Source organism: Equus caballus, chromosome X (assembly GCF_041296265.1).
Source record: "Equus caballus isolate H_3958 breed thoroughbred chromosome X, TB-T2T, whole genome shotgun sequence".
NCBI classification, from domain to species: domain Eukaryota; kingdom Metazoa; phylum Chordata; class Mammalia; order Perissodactyla; family Equidae; genus Equus; species Equus caballus.
In genome coordinates, this window is record NC_091715.1 from 104,470,253 (window position 1) to 104,494,359 (window position 24,107).

The 24,107-nt window shown below is 36.3% G+C and overlaps 1 protein-coding gene across 7 annotated transcripts in view; it reads left to right on the top strand.

Moving 5' to 3' along the window:
- NRK (Nik related kinase) overlaps nucleotides 1-24,107 on the top strand; it is a 123,730-nt gene that overhangs the window by 47,970 nt on the left and 51,653 nt on the right. For 6 of the 7 annotated variants that reach the window (XM_070258396.1, XM_014729062.3, XM_070258393.1 and 3 more), the window contains exons 3-6: nucleotides 11,707-11,763; nucleotides 13,110-13,181; nucleotides 19,362-19,487; nucleotides 22,583-22,693. In XM_070258396.1, the coding sequence (XP_070114497.1) occupies nucleotides 11,707-11,763; nucleotides 13,110-13,181; nucleotides 19,362-19,487; nucleotides 22,583-22,693 (366 nt within the window). Of the gene's footprint in view, nucleotides 1-11,706; nucleotides 11,764-13,109; nucleotides 13,182-19,361; nucleotides 19,488-22,367; nucleotides 22,495-22,582; nucleotides 22,694-24,107 lie in introns of those variants that run through there. The other variant, XM_070258399.1, reaches the window with a different exon arrangement.

The window sequence follows — 24,107 nt, forward strand, 5'->3', positions numbered from 1 at the left end:
GCTGTTTATGGCTGCACCCTTGGTGGCCTTGAAGCATCACTTGGCTTATTTGCCAAGAGAAAGCTGGCACCCAAACAAATAACCAGAAGAACAAAACTGTGTAAATGAAAAACAATGTTACTGAGTGGACATAAGTGTAGAGAGTGCCTTGTGGCCTTCCACCACCACAAAACCAATTGAAAAGAAAGAAAGAATTCCCTGGGGATTATGTGGTTTAGATTTGCCAACAGAAGGCAAAGCAAATAACTAGAAGGACTATGTAACAACTGCTGAACAGTCGGCAGTCTTTCCACAACAGTTTCCTTAATGGCATGATTAAAAATAAAGTTTTTAGCCTAATCAAAATTACAAGGCCATCAAAGATTGTCTTGTATTCTTTCTGGGGAAAAACGTGGTAATTGACTGCTGCAGAATGATGGATTTTTCCAACACAGCTGTCACAACTGCTATTTTAAATCATTTGTTATGGTTTAAAATGTGTAATCCCCAAGAAATTGATCATTACTGCAATTCAGTGCTGGTTTTTCAGTGCCTTAACCACACTGAGCTTTGCATCAGAGCATTAACTAATAAAAGCCAGTCATAAAGTACTAAACTACTAATGGCTAATTTCTCAATGATGCCTTCTGTCTTCTTTTAAACAAGATTTTATTTAAAAAATTTTTACACTGAAATTTCTGGCACGGCAAAAACAGGTGCACTCTCATGTTCTCTCCTTTTCATCTCTCTTCTCTTTATGGCCGATCGTACTTTTTCCTTTTCTTTTCTTCTTCAGTGGCTGTGCCTTAATACACAGCATTATCTCATAACCTTTGTGCGTGGTGTGTCACTCACTGGGTCCACCCTGCCCTTCAGAATCCATTCAAATGCTGTGTCATCTTTGTGGTCCAATTGACATTCTACCTCTTCCAGGAAGCCTTCTCAGTTATTCTATTCCTCGTTCTCTCAACTAGTATTCATCAGAAAGGTCTTATGTACTAGTACAATGGCTAGTAGCTACGCACTAGAGATACCAAAATTAAATAAATATGTTTCCAGACTTCAAGAACTTTTATGTTCCACCTGATTTTATTGATGGAGTGACTAAATCCTTGATATAACAATGTGCTTAATAACTAGACTTTCTTGCCTTAATGTATTTTTCCATTATAATTGTGTATAATTAATTTACCCATGTATCTTGCTTATCACTGTCAATGTAGTTCTGTATTTACAAAGGATTTGAGAAGACTGGGCCTAACGTAGGGCCATAACCTGTTTCCTGCTCAACCACTACCCCTCTCCCTACTCTCCCTTTCACATCTACATCTATCTCCTAGATTTGCTAGCAGAAATCATAATGAATAACTGGAACAGCCACTTATCTCCATCTTAATATATCCAAAGGCAGAAGACAGACCTATAAAACAAAAGTGGATAACTTGAGATGCTCTATGCCAAAAAGAAGTATAGTGGACTTGTTGGTCAGTTAGAAGTCAGCAAGTCTAAGTCTCAAGGGACCAGGATAAGGACAATTCATAATTTTTTCTGCAATCATTAGGTAACCTATAGTTTGATTCTGGATCCCCAATGTGTAAGTTGACCTGTGTTTATTAATTTTGAGATATTCCCCCAAATTGGGAATAATCTGAAATGTGGTAATTTGACTTTCCAAAAATAATTCTGAGAGATTGATGTCAGCAACATGATGAAGTCAGCTGTTCCCTTTGTCTCACCTGCTCTGAATTACAACTAAAAAACATTCATTGACCAGCAGAGGATAACCACACAGCACAACAGGACTCCTGACAGACCCAGCTATACATCTGAAGGTGGATATACTGGGTCCCCAGGAAGTAGTGGAGATAGGTGAGCACTCCCCTACCCCTGCCCAGCAGGAGCAAGCCAGGTTGAGGGTCCTCTCACAACAGCTGGTGCTACTCTAAGAGGAGGTGGAACAGCACAGAATGTGGGTGAATGCCAGCCCAGCCTACAGAAGTGCACGCCATGCTGTGGTAGCCCCACCAGTGGGATCATGCCCCATTGCAACTGTAAGAAGAGCTGGGGGCAGCCCTGGGTGAAAATGTGAATGCTATCCCAGCCTTCAGGAGCACCCACTTTGCTGACGTGGCCCTGCTAGTGGGAATGCGCCTTGGTGCAACTGTAAGAAGAGGTGGTGGCAGCCTTGTGCATGTGCATGAATGCTTTCCCAGCCTGCAGAAGCACACACTGTGTTGCTGTGGCCCTGCCAGTGGGAACATGCCCTGGTGTGATTGTAAACGGAGGTTGTGGCAGTCCTGTACACACCATGCCATTGTGACCCCAGTGAGTGGCCCCAGCTTGGATCCTGCCAAGAAGCCCTGCCCACCAAGCACAGGGGAACACATGACCATAAGTGGAGGTGAAGGCAGCCTGGCACATGCATGAATGCCATCCCAGCCTGCAAGAGCACTAGCCACACCTGCACAACTTCCAGCAGGTGGGGTGGGATCAGAAACACAGCTTCTGCTTCCCCGCAGCAGTAGCAGGTGGAATCTGCGACCTGATACTGCCACAAATGTGATGGCAAAGGATTCATTCATCAAACACCATGAAAAACTACAGTAACAATTCATAGGAGAAAGAAAATGACAGGTCTCCAGTAATCAACTCTGAAGTCACAGAAATTTACAATCTAAATGACAGAGAATTCAAAATAGCTGTTATAAAGAAACTCAACAAGGTGCAAGAAAACTCAGAAAGACAGTTCAATGAGCTCAGGAATACAGTTAATGAGCAGAAGAAATACTTCAGCAAGGAGATTTAAATTTTTAAAAAAAATCCATACAGAAATTCTGGATATGAAGTACACAATTAAGGAGATAAAAAAATCTAGAATCCTTTAAAAATAGAGCTGACATTATGGAGGACAGAATTGGTGATTTAGAGGAAAGAAATAGAGAAATGTTGCACGTGGAGGAGGAGAGAGAACTAAGATTTTTAAAAAATGAAGGAATTCTTTGAGAAATATCTGACAATTAGGAAAAGCAACATAAGGATTATAGGTATTCCAGAGGGAGAAGAGGGGGAGAAAAGAGCAGAGAGCTTGTTCAAAAAAATAATAGCTGAGAACTTCCCAAACCTGGGGAAGAAATCGAATTTACAAATACATGAAGCTAATAGTACACCTAATTATCCTAATTACATTAATGCAAAAATACCTTCTTCAAGGCATATAATAGTAAAACTGGGAAAAGTCAACAGCAAAGAAAAAATATTAAGGGCAGCAAGGCAGAAGAAAGTAATCTACACAGGAACCCCTATCAGACTTTCAGCAGATTTCTTGGCAGAAACCTTACAGGCTAGGAGAGAGTGGAATGATATATTCAAAATACTGAAAGACAAACACTTTCAGTCAAAAATACTCTATCCAGCAAAACCATCCTTCAGATACCATAGATAAATGAAAGCTTTCCCAGATAAAGAAAAGCTGAGGGAGTTCATCACCACTAGACCTCCCTTACAAGAAATGATAAAGGAAGCCCTCATACCTGAAACAAAAAAGCAAAGGTCTACAAAGCATTGAGCAAGGAGATAAATAGACAGACAAAATCAGAAAACTGCAGCTCTCTATAACAACAGGTTAGCAAACAATTTATAGCATAAAAGATAAAGGGAAGGAAAGCATCAAAAATAACTGTAAATACTTCAATTTAGTCACAATCACAAAACAAAACAGAACAGAATAATTTGTGACAACAATAACAAAGAAGGGAAAGAGGAAATGGATGGAAATTGCTTAGGCTAATGGAGATAGGAGGCTATCAGAAAATGGACTATCTCATCCATGAGATCTTTTATACAAACCTCACAGTAACCACTAGACAAAAATCAGAGTAGAGCCACAATTTGTAAATACCATGTCTATTCAGACAAGGGAAACAAAAGAAAAAATTATCAAATGGGACTACATCAGACTAAAAAGCTTATGCCAGGCAAAGGAAGCCATGAACAAAATGAAAAGACAACCCACTTGGCGGCCAGCCCAGTGGCACAGTGGTGAAGTGCGCACGTTCTGCTTCGGTGGCCTGGGGTTCGCTGGTTCGGATCCTGGGTGCAGACTTGGCACTGCCTGGCAAGCCATGCTGTGGTAGGCGTCCCACATATAGAGTGGAGGAAGATGGGCACGGATGTTAGCTCAGGGCCAGTCTTGCTCAGGAAAAAGAGGAGGATTGACAGATGTTAGCTCAGGGCTAATCTTCCTCGGGAAAAAAAAAAAGACAACCCACAAACTTGGAGAAAATATTTGCAAATCGTATATCTGACCAGGGGTTAATTTCCAAAATATATAAAGAACTCATACAACTCAACCACGAAAAACCAAACATCCTGATCATAAAATGAGCAGAGGATATGAACAGACATTTTCCCAAAGAAAATATACAGATGTCCAACAGGCACATGAAAAGATGTTCAGAATCACTAATTATTAGGGAAATGCAAATCAAAACTATAGTGAGATATCACCTCACACCCTCACACCTCACACTCACAATTATAGCAGGATGGCTATAATTAACAAGACAAGAAATAACAAGTGTTGGAGAGGATGTGGAGAAAAGGGAACCCTCATACACTGCTGGTGGGAATGCAAACCAGTGCAGCCACTATGGAAAATGGTATGGAGATATCTCAAAAAATGAAAGAAAGAAATACCATACAATCCAGCTATCCCACTACTGGGTATTTATCCAAAGAACTTGCAGTCAACAATTCAAAGAGATTTATGCACCCCTATGTTCATCACTGCATTATTCACAATAGCCAAGAGGTGGAAGCAACCCAAATGCCCTTCAACTAATGAATGGATAAAGGAGATGTGGTATGTATACAATGGAATACTACTTGGCCATGAAAAAGACAAAATCATCCCATTGCAACAACATGGATAGATCTTGAGGGTATGATGTTGAGAGAAATTAACCAAACCAGAGAAAGACAAACACAGCATGATTCCACTCATATGTGGAAGATAAACAAACACTTGGATAAAGAGAACAGATTAGAGGTTACCAGAGGGGAAGGGGGTTGGGAGGTGGGCAAAAGGGGTAAAGGGGAACATATGTGTGGTGATGGATAAAAATTAGCCCAGTGGTGGTGAGCACAATGCAGTCTATACAGAAAGTGATAATAACGTATACCTGAAATTACACAATGTTATAAACCATTATGACCTCAATAAAATAATTGGAAAAAATTGAAAAAATTAATTAATTAATTTGAGGAGTTTGGTGTTTGACGAAAGCTAGTACAAGTCCATTTGTAAACTAGAGAGTTCTTTTATGACCGTCTCTTCATTTTGTTGTTACGTATATCAAGGTTTTCCGTCAGTGATTTTTGTTTAAAGCAAGCACATATACCTTTTGACAATGTTTTATATGTGACTGGTATCCTAAATTCAGGGACATGCCATATTTTCTGTTCAAAAGACAGATTCAGAATGCTAATATTCAGCTTGAGGCTATTGAAGAGCAATAACACAGTAATAAACCCTATTTTTCCTTTGGGAAACAGACTAAACAACGCTGCTTATTTGATTATCTAAATTAATTAAGAACGAAAATCCTTGGCAAATTGAAATCAACACATTAAGGAATTTATCTGCTCTCCTGGATAATTACAAATGGTCCTGGAAAAAGAATACACTTTTCATTCTATTTACTATATTTTAGAGTACAACCCTAGAAAATAGTTATGAGAGTTTAAATTAGGATAGTTTTTTAGGACCTTATTTAAGACCTTCCCATGGCTTTATATATTCATTCTCTTTAAACATTTAAACAGTATTTAGACTGTATCTGAGACCTGAACATTCATATTGTTAACTAGTCTTTGCATTTGGTTTACTTCGCTAATTGTTTCAGGTGTATACTTCTTAAAAACTGTAAATTCCTTCAATAAAATTGTGACGGCGCATTTTGTCTTTTCACATCTCTATCTCCCCTTATTTTTTTACTCCCTTTGAATATTCAGAATCCCTTCTCACTCACTTTTACCTTGCTCCCCATTCCAGGCACTTGCTACCTTCATTATGGCTGAGGAGCACCCTCTCCTGGAACTCCTTAGACTTTTGCCCTTTCATTCCTCCACCTTGTGCTTCCATCAAGACTTAACTATTCCATGCCATTCTTGCAGTAATCTACTCTGATCATCTAGCTCATGCTAAAGTGTTAATGACAAATAATAACTCAATGTGTCTTTCTCTTAGCTAACATTTGCATAATCAGGGAGTTTCATTACTTTAATAAAATTGAGGACATAATGATATATGATTTTTTAAAAAATATTTGCACCTGAGCTCACATCTGTTGCCAATCGTATCTTCTTCTTCTTCTTCTTCCCCCCAAAGCCCCCCAGTACATAGTTGTATATTCTAATTGTAGGTCATTCTAGTTGTCGCATGTGGGATGCTGCCTCAGCATGGCCTGATGAGCAGTACCATGTCCGCACCCAGGATCTGAACTGGCGAAACCCTGGGCCACCAAAGTGGAGCACTCATACTTAAGAACTTAGCCACTAGCCAGCCCCGAATGAATCATTTTTATACTTTGTAGCAGGTTTTAGGGTGGAGGTGGATATTTTTTGAGTAGTTGACCTTCTGTTGCCACTAATATCATATCATATTAGCTGGATCTGTTAATAATTAAACTTGAATAAGTTGAATGAGCTTGATGACAAGACAAAGAGTTGCCTGAAGTGAAGGTATAGATTACTTGATTCCAAATGTCAGTAGGCTTGAGCCTAGAGTGAGGAATGGCTAAAAAGCATTGTTAATACATATCATCTTCTGTTACTCAAATAAGAGAGAGCTGTGAACTTATACAAAACATTTAAGCAGTGGTTTCTTTTCTTATGATAGGAAAGAGAGCTAGGAGCATTTTCTTATCCTTGTTCTGTGATGCTTGAGCATTAAAAGGTCATACTTTGCGTGCAAACTCTATTTAAGAGAACATTGTTAATCCAGTGCAGCTAGTGGCTCCTGTATGATATTAGTAGTATTATTGATGGTAGGAAAAACAGACCAAAAAACCCACATTTCTAGTTTAAGGCTTTCCTTGTGATTTTCCCGTGTAAGATTCACGAAGACCAGTGGGAACTGTGAGACTATTAAACACTCAATCTAGAATCCAAAGCCAAACTTCTTTCTTAGCATTCTCTATGTGTGTTTTCAACAAATGGAGCTTTAAAATAATTTGTCATATTGTAATGGAAAAAAGACACATCTTAGAAATTGGATTCGCTGGTCTTGGTTCAACATCTCATTTCGGGAGACAATCTGTTTATGACAACATGGTCTTCAGCTAACATTACAAAAACAGTTTCTATATAGTCAGTGAACCACAAGATGGCACCACTGAACAATTAGTTTATCTCAAGATGACTTCTAGGTTCTCTAGATAAATGCTCAAGAAGAGTGTTATCCCTCTTCAAAACCAATGTCAGTCACTTCTAATGAATAGAATATGAAAGGGAAAAATAGTAACTTTACAGTGAAGAAACATGGTCGACATCACTTTAACAAAGTGATCAAAGGTAACATCACCAATGATCAGTCATGGTGATATGGTGTACCCCTGACATGATGTGATAAGAAGGGCACTTCACCTCTGTGGTTTCTTTCTGTCAGACAAACCCAAAGTGAGGGACATTCTACAGAATACTCCACCAGTACTCTTTAAAAGCATCAAGGTCATGAAAAACAGGAAAGAAGACTAAAGAACTGTCACAGATTGGAAGACCCTGAGGAGACATGACAGCTAAATGAAATGTGGGGTCCTAGTTTGGGTCCTACAAAAAGGACATTAGTGAAAAAATTGGAGAAATCTGAATAAAGGCTATAATGTAGTTAAAAGAATATTGTACCAATGTTAATTTCTTAGGTTTGACGGTTAGGCCATGGTCATATAAGATGTTAACATTAGAACAAGCTGAGTGAAGGATGTAAAGTAATACTCTGTACTATCTGTGAAACTACTCTCTAAGTCTAAAATTATTTCAAAATAAAAATACAGTCAAGATACAGAGGGAACTCTCTGGAATATTAGGTTAACAGGCAGCAATTTTCCATTTGTTTATTATCTGGATATATAAGAATTCTATGGAAGCTTGCATAATGGTTAGGCATATTAATCCAGTACATGGTTCCGAGATCTGAGGTTAATTCCTCTATAGACACAGTGAGCATGTTTTCCAAACCCCACATTAGGATACCTTGTCTGACAAAATAATTTTGTGCAATTTTCAAGTGAGAGAATAAATCACAGATAATGAGAGTAGAACCAAGTTGATTTTCTCTGTTTTGTGGTCATTGGTGGCACCTTTTAAAGACATTCAGTTATCTTACTAATGTGTGTCATGAGTATGATTGCTGTGTACTCCAGACTTTTAAAAATTCTGTGGCTTAGTAACCGCCAATCAAATAAGACAATGCACGGCCAATATCTTTGCTAACATGCCAAATATCTGTGTTGCACAGAATAGTAGTTAGGCCCATAAATAACCTCTTAGAATCAAGGAAGGAAACATTTTAACTCCTTTAGAGTGTGTGTGAGAATCAGTTTCCAACATTGATGTATTTGGGCATACAGATGTGAGAAAAATTTGACCAGAAAGTGTTTATATGAATAATTAGGAAAACAACACTTTCTAAGTCATGATAAGGGCTAAATGAATAAAAATATTAATATATATTTTCTCCCAGAAATGTAAATAAATGTAGGAGTCTCCAACGTATTCACATATCCAGCTTCAACAGAATGAAATTGGACCTCTATCTTACACTACTCACAAAAATTAACTCAAAATGGATTAAAAACTTAACCTGAAAGTATAAAATTCCTAGAAGGGAACATAGAAAAAACTTCTTGACATTGGTCTTGGCAGTGATATTTTGGATATGACACCAAAAGCATAAGCAACAAAAGCAAAAATAAATAAATGGGACTACATCAAATCATAATCTTCTACACGGTAAAAGAAACCATCAGCAAAATCAAAAGGCAACTTATGGAATGGGAGAAAATATTTGCAAGCCATTTATCTGATTAGGGGTTAATATCCAAAATATTAACTATTTTTCTCTGATTAGTCAATAACCTACACGTTTTTCTTTCCTTTAAAAATTCTAGTCTTTGGTAGCAGTCGTGCTCCACCCAAAACTCCTCATCTGATTCTAGACATCTCCTTGTACCTTGAACAGTAGTTTCTGAACCCTATCCCAAGTCCGGTCCATCCCCTTGCTGAATTTCTATCCTTCTAGCTTTGTGTAGTTGTTTCCTGGGGCCGCCTTAACAAATTACCACAAACTGGATGGCTTAAAAGAAAAGAAACTGATTCCCTCACAATTCTGGAAGCTAGAATTCCGAAATCAAGGTTTCTGCAGAGTCATTCTCCCTCTCAAGGCTCTAGGGCAGAAGCCTTTCTTGCCTCTTCTAGCTTTGAGTGATTGCTGGCAATCCTTGTTGTTCCTTGACTTGTAGAAAGATCAGTCCAATCTCTGCCTCTGTCATCACATAGCCTTCTCCCTGGATATCTGTGTCTAAATTTCTCTCTTCTTACCGGGACACTAGTCATTGGTTTTAGGGCCACCGTAATCCACTATGACTTCATCTTATCTTTATTACATTTGCAAATACTCTGTTTCCAAAAAAGGTCACATTCACAGGTACTAGTTGTTAGAACTTCAGCATATCTATTTGAAGGACACAATCCAACACAAACTACCTTAAGTTGACTCAGGCCAGACTCCATAAACTGAAACCAGCAATCCATGCCACCTCCCATCAGTGCTACAACCATCTAACCAGTATAGTTGTTTAATGCTTAATTTTTAAGCAAGAACTGGAGTTAATTCAAGTTGCCAATGTTTCTAGAGTTGCTGTATTTCCTGGAAAGCCTTCTGATCCATTTCTGACTCATGGCCCCATTTACAAAGAGTGGCTTGCTCAATTGGATTGAAGTAACCTTAAATGTGTGGGATTAAATCCCGTCAGTTTTATCAATGGGGAAAAAATGGAGAAGTGTTGACACTTATATGTAGCATGTAACATTGATGGTAATGGTAGAGTGGGCTTCTTTTCCTTTTGAGTTTTTCTGTTGAGTTGGCTTTATTTTGATGAGAAAACTTCTAGGAATCATCTAAATACAGTATTCATTACTTCAAAGTGTATAATTTATAAAAGAGATTTGACAATAGACAAGCAATGTATTTAAGGATCACTTTCCTGAAATCAAGAAATCTCAATCTTTTGCATATTTACTCACCAGATAGGTTACCTGAGATATTAACAACACTATCCAGACACACCTCGCCTCATTTGATCATTCTATAAGCAAAAAAAAATGTTGCTGTCTTTCACATGAGAACTGTGATTAGTGACAGTCCTTTGGTTTGAATGCCCCTATATTCATTTCCTACTGCTGCGGTAACAAATCCAGAAATTAGGTGGCTTAAAACAACAGAAATTTATTCTCTCACAGTTCTCAAGGCTAGAAGTCTACAGGGCCATTCTTCCTCAGAATACCCTAGGGAAGAATTCTTCCCTCTTCTTAGTTTCTAGTGGCTGCCAGCAATCCTTAGCATCCCTCAGCCAGTAGCTGCATCACTCAGATTTCTTCCTGTTTTCACGCGTCCCATCTTCCCTTTGTGTACCTGTGTCTCTGTGTCCAAATCTCCCCTTTCTCTTATAAAGACACCAACTGTTGGCCACCATAATGCAGTATGACTTCATTTAACTTGATTACATCTGCAAAGACCTTATTTTCAAAGAAGGTCACATTCTGAGGTTATGGGTGAACCTGGATTTTGGGGAGTTACTATCTGACCCAGTACAGCCCAAGAATCAAATCTTCTTCCAGAGAACTGTCAGATGAGGCATTCTGTTTTAAGTTGAAGGCTTACATGTATCAATACCAGACTGAAATTTTTCTGTGACTGCAGCTTGAAATATTTTAAAAAGCACCAGCCACAAAATCAGAACTCTGATTCCAAACCTCTAGGTTCATTTTTGAAAATTATAAATCTGTAAGTCATACTTGAATTTAAGATAAGACTAAGTTCTTAGAACTCATAAAATTTTAATAAGAAAGAATCTTTCAGAATTTCTTCCTTTCATAAATATCCTTGGTTCGTATGATTGAGGGTATACTAAATGGTTTAAAGGCCATTGAATTAATTATGTATCAATCTTACCTGTGATCATTATGGAAAAAGTTGTTTAGTGCATGAAGAGGAGTCTAATTGAAAGATATGCCTGCATAGTACCACATAATCAGTTGAAAAAATGTTCGGTAGAACATCTCCTTTATCCCCATCTCCAATCTGAAATATTTACTTTTCATCTGGATACTTTGGTGCCATATAAACCTAGACTAAAGATACTAAGAAAGCAGTGCCTTCAAATGACCAATCATGTCCACTATTTAATTCAAACATAAAAAGCAAAACTACTCCCATAAACTTACTTGATTTTTCAAGTGAGATGCTTGGGGTTTCTTTAAAATGTTCATAATTGAATATTTCTGTTCTCTATGTAATACCTTTTATTTCATCTCTATATAATATTTCATATTTCATAATAGACTACATTGTTTGACCTCATTTAATTTTAATATTTTTTAGTTTGTTTGCCTCTTGATTGCAGGATTATATAGCCAGTATTTGATGTTTATTACTATCTTGTGTTTCAGGGACTCCATGAAAAGACTGGTGCATTTACAGCTGTTAAAGTGATGAATGCTCGTAAGGTAATATTATATCCTGTCCATATTCTACTCCCTTAATGGATCATGGCCTTGGGATAAACAGCTCAAAAAATATTGTATTCGTTTTCTAAAGTCGTTATTGTATATAATCTAATTATGTTAATCTGTACTTATATTTATCATTTACTATTTCCATCCATTAGTATATTATGTTTATTATTCATTTATTATATTTACATATAAAAATGCTTCACTCACAGCAAAAGTTCTACATATTTTGGTATTCTATAAGAAAGAAGAAAATATCTATATTCCTGCCTATTTCTAGTTGATTATGTGTTTCCAGGGATAGCAAAGAGGAGATTTCCTCTAATATTGTGTTAATCCTTCTGTGTTCCATCATATTCTTTTCCCTCTCTGACCATTCCTTTTGAGAATTTAGGTCAGTAGATTGTCAATGACAGGTAGAAGGAAAGAACTTGTCAGAGATGCACATTTTTCATATATTTTCTGACAGAAATATCTGAGCAAGAGAGACAGCTTAATTGGCACTGTCCCTGCTAACATTCATATAATTGTGTCACAGTTCATAATATATTGTCATAGAATTTGCTAAGCACTGATTTCTGTCCTCTTTCTTTAAGCATGAGTGTCTCACTTTCTCAAGATAATACTAGCGTGAACATAGCAAAGTTCAAAAAATTGTCACCACTATACCCTAAAGGAAAGTTCTCAAATATTACATTTGAAAAGCTATACGTGTTCACTGAACTGTTGTCAATGGCATAAACTGTTCTTCTCCAATTTGTGCTGGGAATGAATTGCTGAGACTATTTAAAGAGTTGCAAGGTTTTCTTTTTTTTTTACCAGTAAATGTCAAATGTTGCAAACCAACTTGAGTTTGAAGGGATTTTGAGGTTTAGTGGATTTATTTTGCCCTACAAACCATGGCTTCCAAATAATCAACCTAGTACTTTTTGAGTGATACTCTCTAAAATACTTATTTCCCTGTTTTAACTTGAGAGACTTTGACCCACATTTGGGTCTAGGATCTACATTTTAGATACTCTAACTTTTGAAATATTAAAATATTCAGTCCATAGATAGTTAGTGTCAATCACCTTGTTTTGTAAGGGGAAGTAGCAATTTACTAACATCAGATTGTAATTTTCCTATTAATATGGCAGTTAAATCTGTTACTATGAATTTGGTGCCAAGTTTCTGTATACATAAGAATCTTATTTTTAATTAAAACTATTAGTTAAAATTGAGAGAGTAGTATTTTGTTATTCTTCTATTTAGTGTTTAAAGAGCACAAAGTACTTAAAAATAAATCATTTTTAGAGTGAATCAGTGATTCTAATAACATTTTGTTCTTGGTTTTGCAGACTCCTTTACCTGAAATAGGAAGGCGAGTGAGAGTGAATAAATATCAAAAGTCGGTCGGTTGGAGATATAGTGTGAGTACCCAAAGTCCTCATTACTTCCAGGTAGCCTTTCCTTTAATTTTCAACTTTAAACTAATTCCTTTGTGTTGTATTGTTATCATTAGAAGGCCACCACTAAAATCTTCCTGCCTGGACGTGATAACATATTTGTATTTTTTAACATATTCACATAGATTCAATCATCATATTTGGACACTAGCATCTGACAGAAAGCACTAGAAGAAATGATTCCCTGAACAGCTAAGTGTTGACAGCAGGTTAAGGATTGAGTAAATCCAAAGAGCATAGGGCCTTTGAGTAGCAACAAGAGATGATGGGACCAAGAGCAAATTTTGCCTAAAATTGGCTTTGGAAAGGTCCTTTTTATACCTTTTACATGGTATTCTGGAGTGACTGACTTTTCCCCCATTATGATTCTAAGAAACATTGCCATTGTACATGAGCCAAATCAGGACTATCATTTTTTATTGTAAGAACAATAGTGGACAGAAAACCAGCAGGCTACTCAGCTTAAAAGTCTTCAGACATCTTGTACAGTACTTGAATGCACGAAGGAGCGTGAAGATGCCTTATACTTGAAACCTTTTAACTGCCTTACAAAGCAATCTCTATGACACCAATAATTTGCTGGCTCTAGAACAAGATCTGACAGAAGAAATTCTTTAACAGTAGATGTTGATGACCTAGATGTTGGTGATCTATCAAAGTATTCTGTGGGCCTAAAAGCAAAATTCCTACTCTTATCAATATAATTTATTGATATCTTTTTTTCTTACTTTTTTCCCTCGCAGTCAACTATCTGGTATTCAGATATTTTCAACCTTTTGTGTCTTAATAAATATACTGTCAGGCAGATTAAAAATAACCTTTTCCATTAACACAATCATATTCAGAAAGACTTTCTAGTTATATTAGAAAGGTATTGGTAAACAGCTTCATTATTCGTCTAGTAGGTACTAGACTCCTTTTTTGTTTACAATGTATCTCAGGAGACAAAGCATATCTAAATGAAACAGATAGTACTGATTAATAACATGCCTTGGTAGATGAAGAAGCTGTAAAAGGTAAAGGTATGAAAAATATAATTGTTTGACCAATTCTAGTTTCATCAAACATTTGTCTTAAGAAACCCCTTTAAAGATCTGTCCCAAACCCTCTCTGGTATTCTTTCCGTGGGGAAAAAGATTTTGATTCTAGAATTGGGTGATATTACAAAGGAAGTTTAAGCATCCTTGAGCTGCCTCTTCTTGACAAAAAGCAGGATATTCAGGCCACTCTGGGATCAACTGGCCCTGAGCCAGGAAATGCTATAGCATCATATTACTAGGATATGTGTGAGAGTTTTAAATTACCCACTTGGCCTGATGGATGTAATGTACTTATGTGTTTCTCACAAGCTCAACTTCCTGTTAATTGAGAATGGCAAACACACTAATGCTTTCCAAACATATCTGATTTTGGTTTATTGGTTTTGGGGGAGTTTACATTTATGTGGGAAACCCACTCTTAAAAATGTTTCTGGTTGGGAACTTCACATTCTCTGATTATATTTTTTAGTAAGAAAGGTAAGTGCTAGCTGATCAGCCAGTTAACATCTCTAAATCATCTTGAATCCTTTGGGATAAGATACTTGTGACTTGCATGCACATCTCTTTGAGTTAGGGGTTTATGGAAATAGCAACAATGTGGAAGTTCAGAAACATGAGTTTAAGTCCCAAGTCTACCACTAAATAGCCAAGAAGTACTTGGGAAAGGCGCCTTGTTTCTCTAGGCCTCAGGTTCCTCACAGGCAAAATGGCACCAGAATATTTGGCCTACCACTAAACAGGGTTAAAAGTATGGTCAAATGCAACTACACAGCTGCCTGGAGGCCAGAGGTTCTCCTATTCTTGCTTGGGAACATGAGCTTTCCAACCCAGAAAGAAAAGGAAGCTCCTTGATATTAAATTACCAAACAAGTTAAAGGACTCAGTCTGGCCTCTGCTTTTCTTTAACCTGTTCCTTGTGTTCTTATTCTCACATCATCATCTCATTCCTATTTACTGCACTCTTTATGAGTTTGTATTTCTCTCAGCAAAGCCTGGGTACCCTACTAGGAACTAAAAGTGTCCATGTACATATAGAATTGCTAGTTCCTGAGGTTTATTTCTATGTGATGGGGGATATTGTTACTATTTCAAAGGAGAGTCACATAACAGGGGAAGCATAAAGTTTAAGGGTCCTACATGGCAAGAATGAAAGGCTTCAAGGATCAACTTTTAGCTGTGTAGAAAACGGGTTAAGGAAATTCAAAGAGAACTTACTAACTGAACTTCCTTGGGAGGCTGGGATGAGACCAGAACCTGAACTGCCATGTAATTCTCATGCTACAAGTTGATTGTTTTATTAATTCATGTCTTTATTACACAATGAATACAAAGAGAGAACCTGTCACTGGGGTTTCCAACTAGAGAAATCAGGCTCTATGCCCTTCCCCCAAAGACAAATAGGTGTCTAGATTTATTTGCTAGTAGTTGAATGTTTATGGGTAAATCCACTGGAAAATCCTAGGAAAATGCTAAAGAATTTTTTGCAGCTGCCAGCCATTTCTCTGAGATTTCAAACTTTATTTTACAAGATATACTGTGGATATTTGGGGACTTTACAGAACCTAGTACATTGACTTATTTATTTCATAACTATTTTAAAGCCCAGACACAATATATCTAAATATAAAAAGTAATTGCCCATCTTTTCTACTGGGTCTTAGAGAATAAGCTAGAAGGAAAATGATAACTGACCAGATATATTCAGTTACTGATTCATTTCAGCTAGAAGGTATATTTTCTGCTACCCCTAGGTCATCAAGTCAAGATAATTGAAGGAAATGCTGGGGAGGACTAAAGATAATTAGAGGGTAACTCCTTAATTGCTTTTCATGCCAGTTGGCCCTTTTCTAATTTATTTCCCAAAACAAGTCAAAGGCATCCTTTTTCACCGAATTTCAGAACAGGAGTTTAGCTGTATCTTTAATTAAAAAGTCTTCTTTCCTCTACATATCACAAATATATTTCACTTTGTACAATAACAGTATTCCTGAAAAGGTTATATAAATTGATCTTTTATAGATGCAATAAGAGAGCTTTTTTATTTACAATCAAGTGAAATTTAGAGCTAGCAGGAATTTAAAGGACCCTGGTGGTGAATCCATTTGTCAAGTGCAGGATCAATTCCCAAGTCATTTCACATTACTCTCAACTTCATTATGCACTATCTTGTATTTATCAACAGTTATGTCATTCATGTGTGTGAATCTTATTTCCCTGTATGTAGGTTCCTTTAAGTTAAGACTATAATACCTAATGCATAAACCAATGATATATTCATTGGAAATTCCTCACAATTTAAGCTATCTTTTTGTAAGTTAATATTTTAAGATATTTTTCTCCAGTGCATTGCACCTATGTAGACAAAAAGTGTGATGATTTTCAAATTATTAAGAACTGAAGAGCTTTTTTTTTGATGGTTAGGAAGAGTTACAGAGGGATTTTGGAAACTACTTGGTTGTCATGGTACAAGCAGATATAGCTGAATCTTAGGGAGAGAGAATTGCTTTCCAATTCACTCCACTATAACAAATGTGCTAGAAATAAAGTTTGCTGATGTTTGTAGATTAGAATAAAAAGTAGAGAGAAGTATATAGCTCTGATAACACTCTAATTCAAATGAGAAGTTCAAGTAATGAAATACTGTATGATAATACCTTGCATGTGTAGCATTGTTCATCAAAGGATTTCAGAGAACTTTAAGTATATTAGTTGTTTGATTCCACTAATGTTCCATGGAGATAGGTAGTGGCTGCCATCTTCCATCAGATTTCTGAGGATAAATTGAGCCTTGGGAAGATGAAGTGAATTCCACCTCTTGGTTATCAGTGCTAAAACCCAGGTGTCCTAATTCCCAGTGTAGATGCTCTTTTCTGATGACAGCATACTGTCTTCTGCTAGAAATATCTCTTGAAATTATGTACTTTACCATGGTGATCCCATCCAAAAAGATGGCTTCAATTATTACTATATAAATAATCATCAAAAGCCATATCTCTATCCCTGACCTGTCTCCTGAGTGGCAGCCCCATATTTCCATTCTTTGAAATTCTGTGCATCCATAAAAAGGAAGTGCATTTATGTTTATCGATGCTCTTCAGATAGCAAATAAAACTTGCAAGTGACAGAAGAATGAGAACACTATGAGCTTGCTTATATTAAAAAATAAATACCTAATATATATATACACATATATATAATCTGTTGATCATATCTCTACCAATTTATCTCTGTCATCTTTAGCTACTACATTAGCATAGAAAAATATCTGGAGAAATATATACTCAACTGTTACCATTGATAGGAGGAAATGTTCAGTGAGAATAGACCACTTTCATATTTGACTTCATATACATTTTACACATATGTACCACTGTAGTGATTAGGAAAATAAATGACTTTAAGCATATCTTTTAAAAACATCAGCACAGATTAAACCAGTATCTTAAAAATGCAATGAGTCACAAATTAATCAAGGCAGGGTGGTACAGGCATAAGGATAAACATATAGATCAGGGGAATAGAACTATTTTCATATACCTATGGTCAACTGATTTTTGACAAGGGTGCAAAAACAATTCATGGAGAAAGAATAGTCTTTCCAACAAACACTGCTGAGGCAACTGGATGTCCACATGTAAAAGAATGAAGTTGGACCCCTACTTTATATGAAAATTAACTCAAAATGGATCAAAGACCTAAATGTAAGAGGTAAAAATATAAAATGCTTAGAAGAAAACATTGGGGTAACTTTTCCTGACCTTGGATATGGATCCTTAGATATAACACCAAAAGTACAAATAACAAAACAAAAAATTGATAAATAGGACTTCATCAAAATCAAAAATTTTGTGCCTTGAAGGATACTACTAAGAAAGTGAAAAGACAACCCAGAGAATGGCAGAAAATACTTGCAAATCATATACCTTATAAAGTACTGGTATCTAGAATATGTAAATCTTACAATTCGATAATAAAAAGACAAATAATCAAGGTAAAAAACTGGGGCAAAGATTTTTGATTAGACATTTCTCTGAAGATCATATACAAAGGGCCAATAAACACGTGAAAAGAGTCTTCACATAATCAGTCATGAGGGAATTGCAAATCAAAACCACAATGAGATACCACTTTGTACCCACTAAGATGGTTATAATAAGAAAACAGAAAATAAGTGTTGATGAGCATATGAAGAAATTGGAACCATAATTGCTGTTGGGAATGTAAAACGGTACAGCCACTGTGGAAAACAGTTTGGTATTTTTATCAAAATGTTAAACATAGAGATACCATTTGACCTAACAATTTCACTTCTGGGTATATAGCAGAGAGAAATGAGAATATATACCCACACAAAAACTTGATATGAATGCTCATAGCAGCATTATTCATAATAGCCAAAAGATGGAAATAACTCAAATGTCCATCAATTGATGAAAGGTAAATGGAAAGGAATGTAATACTGATATTGGCTGCAACACGGATGAACCTTAGGAAAAAAGCTAGTCACAAAAGTGCACATACTATATTATTTTCATTTACATAAAATGTCCAGGGTAGAAAAATCTATAGAGATCGAAGATATATTAATGATTGCTTAGAGCTGGAATGTGTGTGTGGCAGAATTTGGGAGTGAAGGCTAAAGAGAATGGGGTTTCCTTTTGGGGTGATAAAAATGTTCTAAAATTGATTGTGGTGACGGTTGCATAACTCTGTAAATATACTAAAAACTATTGAATTTTACACTTTAAATGGGTGAATTGTATGGTATGTAAATTATATGTCAATAAAACTGTTACAAAACGAACAATAATGTAGTGATTCCATTCAATGAAAACTTTATCCGGTGGCCATTGCTGCAAGTCCGGGGATCATACCTTGGGAACCACTAAATTAAAAGATCTTCAATTAACCTTTATTATCTCCTAAATTCCCAGGTAACCAGAGATCTCCATTGTCTCACACTTCTAGTTGTAATTATTATAAATTGCTGTAGGATGTAATAGGTTGCTATGGGATTCTCCTTCTTTGATTTACTATAGTTTGGGGTCCCAGAGTCATTGAATGACATAGCTTAGGAGCTTTACTATCTGTTCTTATTCTACAGGATGAGGAAGAGGATCTCAGGACTGAACTCAACCTTTTGAAGAAGTACTCTTTTCACAAAAACATTGTGTCCTTCTATGGTGCATTTTTCAAGCTGAGCCCCCCTGGCCAGAGGCACCAACTTTGGGTCTGTATTTAATTACCTTCTTATTCCTTAAAACTAAATCTCACTTGAGGACATACACTTTCATAAGCTGAGATGTCACTTCTGTGTACCTACAGGAAAACTTAAGCACTCAACTGCTCAAAACAGTATGATAAAATGTGCTCTGATTCCTGGAGATGAGAGTGATAAAATATGGAAAAATAACTTATGTGCCTGGCAAGGGTCTTGGGGGTATGATGGGGGAGGACTCAAATGAGCACTGAAAATACCTAACGTATTCGTTTTCAAATATAGTTTTTCTGCTTTTAACATTATGTAATTACTACATTTGCTGGTACTTAGAGGTATGGCAAGGAGACCACCTGATGGATAAGTATCAGTTCTAATTAGCTTTTGACATGATCATTTGGGTGCATTTTAAGTGTTTGCTAAGTATATGCACATATGTTTAAACATAAATCTTAGAAACTCTTTTCTAAATGATTAGTTTCCTTATCCTTTTCTTAGTCTTCATGCCTATAATATGACAAATTATAGATTAATGAGATGTAAATTTTAGAGGCTAACTGAAACCCATGATACAGTTACCAGAATTGTTGCTGCCTTCCACTATAGGAGACATAGTCAAATCACAAAAAATGAGTTTTGGTCAACAATATCTTTATTTAAAAAGGAATATTTAGAACATAAACTGAGGTTAGTGTGCAGTTACTACATTTCCATTTCTAGTCCAAGTCAAGAATAGTATTTTTTTCAAAATAATGATTGAGACTTTTCAGGATCTCCAAGTGCCAAGGAAAGATTCTGTTACATTTTATATAATGGATTTTAGGAAGCAAGACAGTGGACACTAGTGGAAGGTTTTCAACAAGGGATTCAATTGAAACAGTGGTCCTCAAACTTTAGCATGCATCAGAATCTCCCGGAGAGCCTGATCAAAAACACAGATTACTGAGCCCCACCCACAGAGTTACTGATTCAATTGGTCTGGAGTCTAGGTCCATGAATTTGCACTTTCTAACAAGTTCATAGATGATGTTGATGCTACTGGTCTGGGTGCCATACTTTGAGAACCACCAAATTTAGAGATCTTCAATTTAACTCTATTTTCTCCCAAATGACTAGTTAACTAAATCTCCTCTTCTCTGACAATTCCAGTTGAGATTTTATTAACTATTGTTGCACAGCTTTAGTGGCTACTGGTTTTTTGTTTATTTTTTCGGTATACAATATTTGTCTTTACTATATTTTTACCTACAAGTTTTTTCCTCTTGACAGTATGGCAGTCTCCTAATTGGATATATTTATTAGTACTAAATTTGTTCAGTCACTCAACATATATTCATTCATCTGTTTTCCAGGCCTTCTGCTTAATGCTGGGGGTACAATGATAAGCTGAATAGATATGGACCTAGCCCATTGGAGCTTACAGTCTATATTCAAAGACCAATATCAATCATATAATCACACAAATGAATGTATAATTACTCAGAAGGGAAATGACATGCTTTCGTATGGGCAAACAACAAAGGAAGCTAAATTAAATTGGGGAATGAGAAACTATTCTTGAGAAGCTTTTCTTTGAACTGAGATCTGAAGGATGAATAGGCACCTCATGCATAAATTATTTGTGGAGGTAAGAGTTTTCGTGGGACCAGTCACACTTCCTTGCCCATGAAGACCAGAATAGGAAGTAAGTAAATGACTAAATAATTACCATTTATAAAGTGTACGTGCCAGGTACTGTGTTTACAAAGAAATGATTGAGAAAATGATTGAGAGTGCCTTACATTCCTTTCACAGTAGAGCTCTTCTGACTCAAGTCATATTAACAAGATTTTCCAGGGTGCATCTTAGGGAATGGTTTTAATTGATGCTTGTCGTGGTTCAAATTGTGCCCTTTTTCTTCCATTACCACAGTGTACATGTTGTGCCCATTCAATATAGTGAACATGAAAATTAACCTTTTGTGGTTTATCTGTATTATTGGTTTTGATAGGCTATTTCTTCTCTTCTTTTTCATGAGGGTGTAGTCAAGTGAAAGACATGCACTAATATCAGTTGTGAACAAATATAAATTAAGGGAGTAATTTTCTGAAAAGGAAATTTTAGTATTCCAAAGGAAATAAGGTAGACTTTTTGAATATTCATGATTTGGGGTTTATCATTTTGCTTCCCTTCATCTATGGCAATAATTAACTACCCTACCGTTAAAAAAAAAGACGTTTTGTTCTTTTGATAAAGCAGTTTGGACATGAACACTAATGCGTGAACCTGTGCTTAATGAAAGTTTGCTAGGTTGATTATAATAGATATATACTCCTTCACATTGGTCACTCCTCTAGTTAGCTAATATATGAAAGGAAATTTATTAGTTGGAGACCTGATTCATTGGTGACAAAAATAAATTTTCTAAGAAATTGACTTTATTAATAAAGCAAAGTCTGAATGAGATACTATCAAATATACTAATCTTCAAATAGACTTTCCTTAGAAGTAAAATTATTTGGAAAAGAAAAGTGCCCCACAGGATTGCAAGTGATGCTTTCCCTTTTGGAGTTGTAGTTTGCCAGTGTCTTGGGGAAAAAATAATCTAGAATTTGAAAATAAAAACAAAACAACAATAAAAAAGCAAATCTAGCCTTAATGGTGAAGTGTAAATTCTTTTGAGATCCTTCATATCCTGCTTCTCCACCTGCAATCAAATTGTTCCTTCGACTGTTTTTTCTGTTCTACTCCAGTGGTCACTCGGGCTTGTCCCCCACACAGGCTTCTTTTTAAAGGCATGTACTCATTCCGTTTTCAACAAACTGTTCTTCCTTCTCAACATATCCAAATACTACCTATCCCCCAAGGCTTAGCTCAAGTCTCACCTCCTGGTTAAATATCCCTGGTGTGGTACCTACCTTCCCTCCCTCCATGGATCTTTGAATTTTTTTCCAACTCTTTCCAGTTCCACTAGCCTTTGGAGTCTTCCATCAGACAATTGAGCCTGTTTTGACAGTGTGTTAATCTCTAAACAGTGCATGTAAATATAAGCCATATGAACTAAAACTCTCCAGATATGTTCAGAGAATTACTTTCTGATTCTTCATACTTTGATGGCTTTCCTGCAGATGGTGATGGAGTTATGTGCAGCAGGCTCAGTCACTGATGTAGTGAGAATGACCAGAAACCAGAGTTTGAAAGAAGATTGGATTGCTTATATCTGCCGAGAAATCCTTCAGGTGAGTCTTCATTTAGTCATTCTCCCCTGGCCTTGAAAAAACCTGAGAGTAATATATACAGTGTACCTTATCCCTGCTGGTATAAGCTGGTTTAAGACTTCTAAACATAACCCCTGGATCGGGACACTGAAAAAGGACCAAAAGGCTTTTGGGAAAGCAAATTTGCAGGTGATGTCCTTAAACTTTAAGATAGTCTGCAAGATGTGTAGCCAAGTCTTTCCAAATCATGACCTTTAATAGCTCTGTCAAGGTCAGACTATTGTGTTCAATAGATCATCAAATAACCACTTGGAATATTTATTATGTTATTATGATTTTTAGAGTTCTTTTTTTTAAAAAAAAGCATAGCACTGTCATTAGAGATTAAGATAAAAGTGAGGCAGTAGTCAGTGTTTTACAGAATGGCCCCAAACCATCCACAACCATTTTACAGACAGATATCCTCTTTGAATAATGCCCTATTTTTAAAACTTTCTTTATTTCGAACATCAAATTTGATGAGCGACAATCTTGTGGATCTACCAAACTCAAATTTTTCTTTGTGTCTTAAGTGCTTAGGGTCACCCAAGAAGGATATTAACAGAACTGAACAGCACCACTGATACAATGTTGGAATGTCCTTCCCATCTTAATTGGATTCACATGTGGTAATAGTGTAACTAGTTAAGAGTTCAAACTCTGGGCTGAGTTTAAATTCTGGTTCATCATGTATTATCTGTGTGCTCTTGAGTCAGTTACTTAGTTTCTCCAAATGTCACTTTCCTCATCTGTAATATAGGGTGATTTTAGCACCCTCCTCAAAGGGTTGCTTTGAGAATTTAATAATTTACTCCATATAAGGCACTTAGCACAGTCCTTGGCAAAGAAAAAAGACTCAATAAATATTAGCTGTTTTTACTGTTACTTCCATTATTAATCCCCAGTTAGTATCTGGAGTAATCTCACTGAAGCCAGGTCACGGGTTAGCCAGGTCACGGGTTAGTTTTAGTGGTGAATGGGCTGGAGCCAGCATGGTAAGCCAATACAAATTGCAAATGCTTTAAAATGAATTTCCATATTCCCCCAAATTCTCAGCCTACAAGGTTGACTAGAAAATATTTTGGAATAAACAAATGGTTGGATGAGGAATAGAGCAAACCAGTGGCTGAGCTATGATATTTAAGATGTCCAGGTTTTTACTCTTATGATTAGTTGGAAATATGGAGGCTAAAAAGGAAGGTAAATGGCCCAATGTATACAAACATTACTTTTTGGTGTTCTTTTTCTTTCATGAGTGTCCTGATTTATTTTCCTTTCCTTATAGCCAAAAATAGTATTTCTGGGAACTGGTTGTAGTAATTCCAGCCTAAAGAAAGAATTTTGTCTGAAAAATGCAAATCTGGGTTATTTTTCTTACCAAAAGTTTTTCCAAAAA